At 37.4% G+C, this 13,051-nt stretch overlaps 1 protein-coding gene and 1 long non-coding RNA gene across 7 annotated transcripts in view; one reads left to right on the top strand and one right to left on the bottom strand.

Annotated features, from left to right (window-relative positions):
• Window positions 1-13,051, bottom strand: part of LOC140499749 (semaphorin-4E-like) — a 55,350-nt gene that overhangs the window by 7,825 nt on the left and 34,474 nt on the right. For 5 of the 6 annotated variants that reach the window (XM_072601589.1, XM_072601588.1, XM_072601590.1 and 2 more), the window contains 5 exons: window positions 8,543-8,694; window positions 7,219-7,394; window positions 4,899-5,055; window positions 1,583-1,805; window positions 528-643 (listed from right to left, as the gene is read on the bottom strand). In XM_072601589.1, coding sequence (XP_072457690.1) covers window positions 528-643; window positions 1,583-1,805; window positions 4,899-5,055; window positions 7,219-7,394; window positions 8,543-8,694 — 824 coding nt within the window. The remainder of the gene's footprint in view (window positions 1-527; window positions 644-1,582; window positions 1,806-4,898; window positions 5,056-7,218; window positions 7,395-8,542; window positions 8,695-13,051) is intronic. The other variant, XM_072601591.1, reaches the window with a different exon arrangement.
• On the top strand, window positions 3,794-8,028 carry LOC140499756 (uncharacterized). Its single transcript, XR_011965532.1, has 2 exons — window positions 3,794-4,150; window positions 7,771-8,028. It is a non-coding gene; the product is annotated as an uncharacterized lncRNA (long non-coding RNA).

The following is a 13,051-nucleotide window of genomic DNA, read 5'->3' as shown; positions in this document are numbered from 1 at the left end:
TGACCAGGAAAGACTTCTAGGAGACCAAGGAGCTCTAGGTTCTGCAGCTGGAGATGGGACACGTTCTCCATGTGTATGTCTCACTTTGACTGGATTATTTATGCTCACTCTTTCCATGGATACTGTGTTTTTGTGGTAGAGCATGCCCCAGGTTTCTGTGGAGAAATCAACTATGTTCTCTTTGTAAACATTTTGGTTAAAAGTGAACGGAGTCTAATGCGAAGCATATCAGTGGAGGTTTGAGAGCAGATGGGTGCCTTAGAACCCAGAGGAAGTAGTGCTACATCATTAAAAAAAAACTTATTAAATAAATAAAAGGAATTCCCAGAAATAACAAAGATGATCTTGTTACTTAAAAACCCAAGGAGTAGAACCCAGTAGACATTGATCAGTTTGTCCTCATGGAAGAAAAGAAATTAGAGATCCTCTCCTTAGGCTAGAATGAAAAGTATCACATAACAGTTAGGTGGTCAATAGGCTGGCAGCATAGAATACATTCATGATTTCAGAGTGGGAACTAGACTTACTTTTTCTGCAGACAGTTTGAGAGACTGCACAGATTCTGGTGTCTGGAACAGTTGCAACTCCTCCACAATGAACATATCCCCATCACAGTTGAGAGCCTTGTGCAAATAGCCATTGTCTACAGAACACCAAATGCATTTTAAAATATGTGAAATAGTCACTAAGCATGTTACAATTATTAATGTCACTGAAATTCACATTTAATATTAAAGCAAAACTTTAGAAAAAAGAAATGGAAGCAAAAGAGCTTCATAGCCATTGTGTCTGTCACCCTTCTGTTTCTTGATTTGACTCTGTATCAGTTAACCTAAGTCTCCCCATGTTTCTCTGAATTTCTCACATTCATCACTTGTTTATTACAGCACAATGACAATCTACTGCTCTCACATGCCACAGTTTATCCAATCATTCCCCAGTTGATAAGGACACTCTTTGTTCAGCACCTTGTTAAATGTAACGTGTCTAGTATCTGTCTTCTTTCTACTCAAACAACCATATTGATCACAAATCCTGACCCCAGCAGAATAAAAAAGTATTACTGTCAATGACTGGTATAGCCACTAGAGTTGGAATTTAGTTGAAAATTCTTTTTGTATCAAGAAAGGGAGCATCAAGGATCTAAGACAATTCCAAAAGACTCCTGATGGAAAATGTTATCCACACCCAGAGAAAGAACTATGGAGTCTGAATGCAAGTCGAAGCAGACTGTTTTCTCTTCTATTATTTTTTGTGTTCTCTTTCTCATGGTTTTTCCCTTCTGTTTTGATTCTTCTTTCACAACATGACTAATGTGGAAATACATTTAATATGATCATACATGTACAGCCTATATCAGATTGTATGTTGTCTTAGGGAGCAGGGAGTGGAGGGAGGTAAGAAAAATTTAGAACTCAGAATCTTATAAAAGCGAATGCTGAAAACTAAAAATAAATATATAAATATTTTTTTTAAAAATGAGAACTGAAAAAAAAAAGGAGCATCAAAATCATTTCCCCTTGGCTGTGAAAAATCTCTTTAGATTAATCCCATTCTAAACCTTTCCCAAAGAATCCCTTACCTGTGGTTAAGAATAAGACATCATAGGTTCTTTGATCCAGACCAATTATTCTGTCTACCACGATCTTAGTATAAATTGAGTCTCTTTTCAGTAACACAGGCACACCCCCAATTGGATGAAGAACACTGTCCAATAATGGGTGGTCTCTCACAAACTGGAGAGTTTTATCAGGCAAATCTAGAGAAGTGTTATATCCAATGCTCCGAGCAAAATTATCAATGCACTGGAAAAAGAACAAGAGATGTACAATTATAATCTAATTTTTTATTTTCCAACTGCTCAGAACAAGATGTCTACCAGGTACTACATTTGGAAAGGCATAACTTTTAAAAAAGAAGCAACATTTGTTATGTGGAATACTCAGTAAAAACCTATACACTACAAGCATTTATTGCCTCATAAAAAGAGAACTGAAATAAAGGTAGATGGGATGCAGATTGGTAGGCCTATAAACATAATGCCTGTTGTTAGATTGTGTAGGCCTTTCTTCTTCTCTTTAAGAAAGAATGGGGTGAGGTGGGGGGATGAGAGGGTAGGAAGGTGGTGCAGAGTGGACAGAGCACCAGCTGGAGTCAGGAACACCTGAATCTGACCTCATACACTTACTAGCTGTGTGACTCTGGGCAAATCACTTAACCCTGACTGCATCAAAAAAAAAAAAGAAAGGAAGGAAGGAAGGAAGAAAGAAAGAAAGAAAGAAAGAAAAAAAGAAAGAGAAGGAAAAAAAGAAAAAAAAAGAAAAAGACAAAAATTCAAACATATGTTTGGTAGCCTGGGACATAGGAGACCTGGGTTACAGTCCAGCTTTCTCACTAACTTGCCACATAACCCTGAGTAAATCACACAAGCCCTCTGAATCTAAAAGGAATGGTTCGGACTATATAATTTCACGTGTGCCTTCCCATTCCAAAGATCTCTGAGTCAGGAGTCAGGAATTTTAAGAAGAGTTTAACATACATCTGCCCTTGTATACTAAAGGGAAAATTTGATGTCACTCTCTTTGAATGTAATAATGTCAAAGAATCTCAAAACCTCAGTTAGAAAGGACCTTGGGATCATCTGGTTCAACCCAACTCCAAGGGTCTTTCCAATTCTGAGATTCCATGAACAAGGATAGCTACTCCAACAATCCTAAGAAGGCTATCTAGACACTCCATGAAAAGCTAGCAATTTTATCAGACACTACTGAGGGTCTGTTCATGGGAAAGGCTGAAACAAAGCCTTGGTCACGAAAGCCCTCTGGATATAGACTAAAGGTTTGTGAATGCCACCATCCCCTTGGTGTTCTTCATCGTTCCAAGGAGGTGGACCCAACTGTCCTATTATAAGAGTCTGGAGAACCAGGCAGGGCATTTCTGTAGCTCCAGAAATCTTGGAGGTAGAGGGCAGTGGGGTCAGTGGGAGGGAGAGCAATGGAGAAAGAGTACAAAGGGTAAGATTATACATGCCTCTTCACTAAAGCATGACCACATTTGGATTGGTATAAGACCTTAGGCAACAGGGATAGAGGAAGAAAAACCATCTCAGAATTACTGGTTCAAAACATAGTGGTAATATTTATTTTTTAGGGGCATGCTTCTCAAGATTAAAAGTAAACAAAAGTTTCTTCATAGTTTTCCATGACTAGTGACAAAAACAAAAACAAAAACAAAAACAACTGGGTATAATAATAATAACAAAATAATAACAAACAACGAATATTTTGAAGTATAATGAAATTCAACTGCAACAATGTTTTTTATTCTGTGGAAACACTGAATCAAGATGCAAGACCATTTCACAGAGATCCTTTGGATGCGTCAGTAAATAATGGAGCCTCGGACAGACCTAGATCAAACTGGTTTCTGCTTCATAGCAAACACTTCATTCAAGTGGTCCTTTTTATTTTGATCAAGTCAGTGGAAGGAATGAGACTCAGGCCAATTGACTGTAAAAATTACGCTTTTAAATCTGTAAATGTGACTAAAGTATATAAAACAAATGAGGGATTTGTATCCAAAACCAAGGAAAAAGAAAGAGAACTATGGGTCAATATTATTAATGAATATAGATTCATAATTTTAAAGAAACCTGGCAGAAAGACTACAGCAATTTATTTAAAAAATCCTTCACTGTGATCAAATTGGGATTATATCAGGAATGCAAGGATGGTTCAACATTAGGAAAACAATAAACATAACCATATTAAAAATAAAAGTGTCTAAAAACCACGTGATGTTATCAATTGATGTAAAAAAAACTGATGCAGAAAAATGTGGCTGATGAAAACACTTTCATTTATGCCGTGCTCACTTCTAACCTGGTTCCATTAATTAGGCTGACATTCTAAGTTCTATGCTCTTACGTTCCTGCTGACTTGACTTTTTTTTTAACCTCTGTCCCAGCTGTCTCCTTATGCTGCAGATTCCTTCATTTCCATGGCCCCTCCACTGAAGCCAAAACTTCCATTTGAGAAAATGCCAGTCAATCATGTACATTTTTAACCTGACTGTACTCCTGATTTTTTGAACTTTTCCACCATGTCCCACCCAGCACTTGGCACAGTGCCTGGATGCCAATTAGATCACAGTAAGTACTTAATAAATGCCTTATGTAATGCCCAAATCCCTCAAAACAGAGGCATAACAGGACCTTTGAAAAATATTATAAGAATAGTTATCTAAAGTCAGAAACTATCATCATATGTTTTGGGGAAAGACTGGAAGTTTTTACAATAAATACAAGAGTAAAGGAAGGATGCTTTCTTTCTCTGATCTTATGTGACACAGTTCTAGAGATCCTAGGAACAGTAATAAGACAAAAGGGAGAAATTAAAGGTATAAAGACAGGCAAAGAGGAGACACTACCCCTATTTGTGGATGACATGATAGTTACTTAAAATAATCCTTATCAGCCAAGAAACTAATTGAGATAATTAACAGCTTCAGTAAAGAAGCTGGATATAAAATAACCCTACAAAAAGTGATTAAAATGAAACAAGGAACATGTACTATGTACTGTGGGTGCCAGAAGACCTAAGCTGTGGTCCCATCTGTTACTAACTTGCTATGTGACCTTAAATAAGTCATTTCACCCAATTGTGTTATATGTTTCAATTTGCTCATTAAGATACCAGACTAAATGATCTCTAAGGTTGTTTTCAGTTCTGATATTTTATGTTCTAAGCACTCTTCCTAGGCTGACTCTTTATATCCTATGTTCTAAGTCCTAAATTCTCTTTCAACTCAGATACCTTCTGCTCTGTTCTATGATTCTATGGTTGGATTGGTTATTCTTGTACTGTTTTCTCCCCTAAAGGAAATGAAAGAATATTTACAGCACCAGGTCGAGGGACAGGAACTTCTCCTCTGTACTTCACCCACTTAATATGAGAATTTTCCATGGTTATAAGTCCTTTGTATTTTCCCTTGGAGAAAACATCTTGAACTGTTTTCATACTGTAAGCACAAACCGCAGTGGTATCCAACTTCCCCCTAAGAACATGCAGGGGGAGGGAGGGAAGGAAAATAGAGTGAGTTATAATTTTTGCATCATTGTAGGAAGGAAGTGTGTTAAAGCTGAAATAACCTTCCAAGGAGCACATTCCTACCTGTTTTCTTTGGCCACATTTTAGCTTCTACTAAAAATAATCTTATTCAAAGGAAAAGGCAAGAAATGTCTTTTAGATGGATTGGGATATTATTTAAAGTCCCCGTAACCCCACACTCCCAGGGACTGCCTGCAGAACTGCACAGGTCAGTTGCCTATAAGGGCATCTCTTTCAACTGTCTACTCTTTTCTGTTCTCCTGTGGTGAGATAAAGTGAATCACAGATACCCTGCTATGCACTTGGGAATACTACTCTCCCACAAGGAGACAGGTGGGCCCTAAAGAGTGCAGTATGGGCACTGAAGAGTAGTACGGGGGAAAGAACGATGGATGTGGAGTCCCAGAATTTGAATCCTGGCTACCAGTATATACTGAACAAGTCATTTCCTCTTCTCTGATCATCTATAAAATGAAGGAGTTAGACTAGATTTCTATGGTCTTTTATAATGCTGATATTTCCTATTTTTCAAGCTAGGGCACATCAGAGGAAACAGATCCTGGTCAGATGGCGAAGGGACTTAAGACTATGCCATATGAAGATTTGTCCAGGGAAATGCGGATGTTTAGTCTGGGGAAGAAAAAAGTTTTTTCCTTTTTTTTTTTTGGAGGTAGTCAGGGTTCAGTGACTTGCTCAGAGTTGCACAGTTATTAGGTGTCTGAGGCCATGTTTGAACTTAAGTTCACTCAGTTCCTGGGCTCATGCTCTATTCTGCACCAAGTTACCCCAAGAAGTATTTTCTTAAGGGAAAGAGGGAAAAAGAAAGGGAACAACATAAAAACTGTCTTCAAAGACTTTTCCCTGTGGAAAAGACATTAGACCCTGAGTCCAGAACTATGGGCAATGTGTGGAAACATTAAGTGTAAAGGTTAAGGAAAGACGTATGAACAATAAGAGCTACTCTCCAGAAGCAGAGTAGGCTGCCGTTAGGAGGAAGTGGGTTCTTCCTGGTTAGAGATTAAGTAGAGACTATGTGACTAATTATTAGCAATGCTGCAGAAGGGATATCCATTGAGTTATGGGTTGGACATCCAAAGGACTATAAAACTGCATATCCCATGACCCAGTAATACCACTACTAGTGCTATGCCTCAAGAAGACCAAAGAAAAAGGAAAAGAACCCATATATACAAAAATATTTATAGCAGCAGTGGTGGCAAAAAATTGGGAATTGAGGGTCTGCCCATCAATTGAGGAATGGTTGAACGAACTATGTTATATAAAATGGTTGAACGAACTATGTTATATAAAAGGGATGACATACTACTGTCATATAAGAAAGATGAAGAGGATGGTTTCAGAGAAACTCGAGCAGACTTATGCGACCTGACATGAAGTGATGTGAGCAGAATCAGAGAAAAATCTACTTAGTAACAGTAATATTATTAAGGAAATTGACTGTGAAAGATTTAGCTATTCTGATCAATACAATGATCCACCAACCTCCAAAGGACTCATGATGTAAAATGATATCTAACACCAGAAAGAGAATTGATGGATTCAGAGTACAGACTAAAGTATATTTTTTCCTTAATTTTTCTTGACTTTTTGCCCCCAGAACATGGCTAATGGGGAAATATGTTTTGCATGACTATATACGTATAACAGATATTGTATTTCTTGCCTTCTAAATGAGTAGAGGCAGGGTGGAGGGAGAGAATATGAAACTGAAAATAAAAAAAGAAGAGTTATGGGGAAGGTTAAAGCTTTATGGCTCTTAAAGTCTGTTCCAACTCATATTCTGTGATTCTGTGGTATGTGTGAAAGTGCCTTCCAGCCCATGTTTTATATTCTGAGATTCCTCTCAACTCTGTCATATTCGAAGGTCCCTCCCAGCTCTTGATATTCTCTATTCTCTATTCCAAGGTTCCTCCATCTCTGGAATTCTATGGAATCTCTGGCAAAACAATAATTAATCTCTCAAAGAGCTTTTCTAACTATAGTTTAATTAAAAGCAATTCTTGTGGAAACAATCTAATCTCATAGATAAATAACCCAGCTTGAACTATTTCAGCTTTTCAGGGGCACAACAAAAAGCACTGCATCTTACCACTGCTGCATAAAAATCCCATAAAAGACAGTTTCTCTCCAATTCCCTGTCTTAAGTAAAAAGACATCCTGAACCATGTTAAAGTGGAAATCTGACTCTGGAAGAGAACAGATGAGGCTGGCTTTTAAAAATGATGTCCATCTCTTCTGTAACAGTCGTTTTCCCCCAAGGTCACCCTATAGGAAGACAAATGGCCCAACTCAGAGAAAACACAGATAACTTTTGAATAATAGTGGAAGATTAAAAAAAATGTTTGGATGAAAACAAAACCACACACAAACACAAATACAATGGTATTAATATCCTAGTTAAAAATGGCTCCATTTATACTACAATTTTAAATTTCCTAGGCAGAAAGAATAAATTTGCTTGACTCAATGCTAATCAAAATTCTGGAACTTGGATAAAGAAATGACTCTAAAAACCAAAGGGAAAAAAAATGAGTTAGAAAGAAAGATGATAGGAGAAAGGCACAGTACTAAGTCAGAATTATAGGACTTTAGAACAGTATAGGACCTTAGAAAACATCTAATTCAACCTCTTCTTTTGCAGGAGGGGAAAGTGAGGACCAGAAAAGTGACATGACCTGTTCTAGGTCACAAAGAGATTTGGTGGTAAAACCAGAACTAGACTCCTGATAACAAAGCCTTCCAGTGGCTAGATATGCTGAAGAATGAGAACAAAAACTTATAGGACTTTAATGAACAGTGAACTCTATTAGGAACTAAGAATCATTTCTTTTCTTGGTGTGCCACAGGCACAGATAATGTGTTAAAAAATATCAAAGAATACACGATAAATCTTCTCTCATTCCCCATTATATATGCCTGAATCTGTGAACAATTCAATATTTGGAATAATGAAAAAAGCTTAGGATTTCTGTGCTTATATAATGATACAACAATGTTAGCTGGTATCACTAAAACAGAATGTTATAAAAAATAATGAAATGGAGTAGGAATAGAGTTATTTTCATAGGAATAATGCTGGAGATAGAAAAGAGGAAAACATAGTAGAGTTTCCAGCTGAATCACCTCTTTTCATTTCACTCTTGTCTTATCTTCCCTCCATTCTTCCATCCTCTCTCCTTTGCTCTGTGCTCAAGAAGGACACAAGAGAAAGTTTTGAGGGACATTGTGGCATAGTTTGGCTATCATGTCTTAGCTCTGCTATGTTCTTTGTTTATAGCATGAATTGGCCTAGAGGTCAGCCAATGCATCAACCAAGCATATGCTCCATGTTCAGAAGTTTCTTTGCTTCCTTCATTCACAAGAGTTTGTTTCCTGCACAAACAAGCAAAATGTCTTCACTACTAATTACTCACTTTGCAGACACGAGCAATTCTTGAAACTAGAGGTTTGTCATAGAATTCAAATTCAATAGCTGTTTCAGTGAAGAATACATAAATTTTGTCATCATCTCCATCAGCATTTTCCTTGCTCTCTTGTATGAAATCCATATGAACAAATCTGGGCTCTGGAATGAAGAAGCCCCATGTGTTACTGCACAAATTTTATTATAATCCCAGGAAGTGAAGACAAAATAGAGGGAATATTCACCTTTCTGTGATACTGTCCCCCACTCTCTTGCCTTTGTGTTTTTGCCCATACTATTTCTCATTCTTGGGGGATGTCCTAATCATTTCTTGCTTTTGAAATCCTACCCATCATTCAAGGTCTAACTGGAGTGCCAGATTCACTGTGGAATGTTCCCTGTTCTCCCTCAATAAAAATGATCTCTCCTCCAATTTTAAGAACTTAACAACTCTGGAAAAATATAATTTTATTGAATTATAAAATGTCACTGTTGGTGGAGTTGTGAACTGATCCAACCATTCTGGAGAGCAATTTGAAACTAGGTCCAAAGGCTATAAAACTGTACATACCCTTTGATCCAGCAACACCACTACTAGGTTTGTGTCCCAAACAGATCACAAAAAGGGAAAAGGACCCACATGTACAAAAATACTTGTAGCAGCTCTTTTTGTGGTGGCAAAAAATTGGAAATTGAAGGGACACTCATCAATTGACAAATAATTGAACAAGTTGTGGTATATGAATGTAAAGGAATACTATTGTTCCATAAGAAATGATGAGCAGGTGCACTTCAGAAAAACATGGAAAGACTTGCATGAACTGATACTGAGTGAAGTGAGCAGAACCAGGAGAACATTGTGCATAGTAACAGCACCATTGTACAATGACTGACTTTGATGGACTTGGCTCTTCTCAGCAACGCAATGATCTAAGACAATTCCAAAGGATTCATGATGGAAAATGCCGTCAACATTCACAGAAAGAACTATAGAGTCTGAATGCAGATTGAAGCATACTATTTTCTCTTTTTTTCCTTTCTTGTGGTTTCCCCCTTTTGTCCTGATTCGTCTTTCACAATATGACTAATGTGGAAATGTGTTTAATATGATTGTACATGTATAGCCTATATTAGATTGCATGCTGTCTTGGGGAGGAGGGGGAATTTAGAACTCAAAATCTTATAAAGGTGAATGTTGAAAGCTAAAAATAAATTAATTAAAAAAAAGAATTATAGAATGTTAGAAATGAGAATAGTCCTAGGGCATAGAATATCAAACATAGAATAACCAAACAGAATTCAGATCAGAACATCAAATGTTAGAACCGGATTATGTCTAATTGACTCAGTCCCTATTCACCACAAAGACTCATTCAAACCTTTTCTTCCTCGTAAAATCTCCCATGCCACCCCTTTATACCTCTTCAGTTTAGGACTCCTCTTCACACTTCATTAAGAAGCTAAGGTCATTTGCTAAGATCTCCTTCCCTCTTCCTTATCTCATATTACTCAGATAGATATGCCTTCATTCCTGTCTCACATGAAGAGATGCTGATGCAAACCCTTCTATGTGTGCAAGTGAACCCATTCTACCCAGTCTTCCCCCTCTAGCATCTCTATTATTTTTCTACATATTTCTACATTGTGTGTGTGTTTGTCTTTCATTGCCGAAGAAGATCATGCCATCAGAGAAATAATGACATGACCTGCACTTGACTTTGTTTTGAGTGAGTGACGGCTGCACAGGTCACCAGCCTCACTTCTCCCCCAGAGCCATCTGAATCCAGTGACCAGATACTCATCAGGATGACTGGAAATGACCCAGGGTGAGGCAATTGGGGTTAAGTGACTTGCCCAAGGTCACACAGTTAGTGAGTGTCAAATGTCTGAGGTGAGATTTGAACTCAGGGCCTCTTGACTCCTGCACTGGTGCTCTATCTGCTGCACCACCTAGCTGCCCCATATTTCCACATTAGTCATGTTATGAAAGAAGAATCAAACAGAAGGGAAAAACCATGAGAAAGAAAACACAAACACCAGTGAAAACATTATGCTTTGATCTGCATTGGGACTCCATAGTTCTTTCTCTGGATGTGGACAGCATTTTCTATCATGAGTCTTTTGTAATTGTCTTAGATCCTTGCATTGCTGAGAAGAGCTAAGTCTACCAGGGTCAGTCCTCGCACACTGTGGCTGCTACTGTGTACAACATTCTCTTGGTTCTGCTCTCTTCACTCAGCATCAGTTCATGTAAGTCTTTCCAGGTTTTTCTGAAGTCTGCCTAGCATCCCTATTCTTTTACTAATCTTCAGTCTCTTCCTATCTACTTCCTTATTGCCTATAAACACACCCATGTCTCCTCTATCCTTAAAAATCCCTTCTTGATCCATCCATCCCTGCTATGATCCTACAATTCTCTTCTCTTTCATGACTAAACTCCTTGAAAAGATTGTCTACAATCAGCATTTCTACTTCTTTTCCTTTTCCTTTTTTTTCTGAGATTCATCTTCTGACCTCATTCAACTATAACTGCTCTCTCCAGAGTTACCACAGACCTCTTACTTGCCAAATCTAGTGGACTTTTCTCAATTCTCATCCTTGACCTCTGTAGCTCTTTACATTTTCACTCTGTTCTCCCTGATGCTCTCTCTTCTCTAGGCTTTCATGACACCACTCTTTTCTGGTTCTCCTCCTACTTATCTACTGCCTATTTTTCAATCTCCTTTGCTCTTCATTCAGGTATAACTATAACTATAGATGTTTTACAAGGCTCTGTCTACACTCTATTTTCTTTTCACCCTATCCTATTTCACTTGGTGATCTCATAAGCTCCCTTGAATTCAATGATCATTTCTGTGCTAATGATTCTCAAATCTAGTTGACTAGCCTTAACCTCTAGTCTCACATTTCCAACTGCCTATTGGATAGCTTGAACTGGATATCCTGTAGACATCTTAAACTCAACATCTCTAAAACTGAACTCATTATTTAAAAAAATTCATTATTTATTGATTTTTTAACCTTCTTAAAATTTTTTTGAGTTCCAAACTCTCTCCTTTCTCCCCATCCCTTCTCCACCCATTTGTGAAAGTGAGAAATGTGATATTAATTATACATGTAAAAATATGCAAAACATTTCCATGTTAGTCAATGTTGCAAAACCCCCTAAAACCCACACCCCCCCAAACCCCAAGAAAAATAAGGAAAATGAACAAGTTATGCTTTGACCTGTAATTCTTTATCTAGAAATGGATAGCATTTTTTTTTAAAAGTCCCTCAGTAACTTTGGATTGCTGAGAATAGCTAAATCATTTATAGCTGACCATCATACAACACTGCTGTTATTGCGATTGTGTACAATGTTCTCCTGGTTCTACTCACTTTACTTTCTACCAGCTCCTCCCAGCTTTTATATATAAATCCTCCCAGGTTTTTCTGAGATCATCCTCTCCCCTCTTGTTGTTTCTTATAGCACAATAGTATTCTATCACAATCATATATTGCAACTTGTTCAGTCCCCAATTGATGGGCATCCCCTCAGTTTCCAATTCTTTGCCATCACAAAGAGAGGGCTATATTTTTGTACATATGTTCCTTTCCTTTTTCTCAGATGTCTTTGGGATATAGACCTAAAAGTATTATTGCTGAGTCAAAGGGTAGGCACAATTTGATAGTCGTTGGGGTTTCGTTCGAAATTGTTCTTCAAAATGACTGAACTAGTTCACAACTTCACCAATGATGCATTAGTGTCCCAATTTTTTCACATCTCCTCCAGCATTTTTTAATGTTCCTTTTCTCTCAGGTTAGCCAGTCTGATAGGTGTGAGGTGGTTCCTCAGAATTGTTTTAATTTGCATTTCTCTAATCAATAATGACTTGGAGCATTTTTGTCATATGATTATTATAGACAACTTTGATTTCTTCTTCTTAAAACTGCCTTCATATCCTTCTACCAGTTATCAACTGGGGAATGACTCATGTCCTTATAAATTTGACTCAGTTCTCTATACATTTGAGAAACAAGGTTTTTATTAGAGAAATTTTCTGTAAACCCTCCCTCCCCCCATTTCCTGCTTTCCTTCTAACCCTGGTTGCATTGGCTTTATTTGTGCAAAACCTTTTTAATTTAATCAAAATTATCCATTTTATATCCTATAATACTCTCTCTCTTGTATGGTCACAAATTCTTCCCTTATCCATAGTGAAAGGTAAAATTTTCCATGCTCCCCTTGTTTATATCATTATATACATGTTTATATCAGTCTTTATTTCTAAATCATATACCCATTTTTGACTTTATCTTGGTATATGGTATGAGATTCTGGTTTATACCTACTTTCTGCCAAACTGCTTTTCAGTTTTCCCAGCAATTTTTTGTCAAAGAGTGAGCTCTTGTCCCCAAAGCTTAACTCTTTGGGCTTATCAAACACTAGATTACTATGGTCATTTACTACTGTATATTATGTACCTAATCCATTCTACTGATTTCCCACTCTATTTCTTAGCTGGTATCAGATTGC

This window comes from Notamacropus eugenii, chromosome 4 (genome assembly GCF_028372415.1).
Source record: "Notamacropus eugenii isolate mMacEug1 chromosome 4, mMacEug1.pri_v2, whole genome shotgun sequence".
Taxonomy (NCBI): domain Eukaryota; kingdom Metazoa; phylum Chordata; class Mammalia; order Diprotodontia; family Macropodidae; genus Notamacropus; species Notamacropus eugenii.
This window is presented reverse-complemented; position numbering and strand designations above follow the sequence as displayed.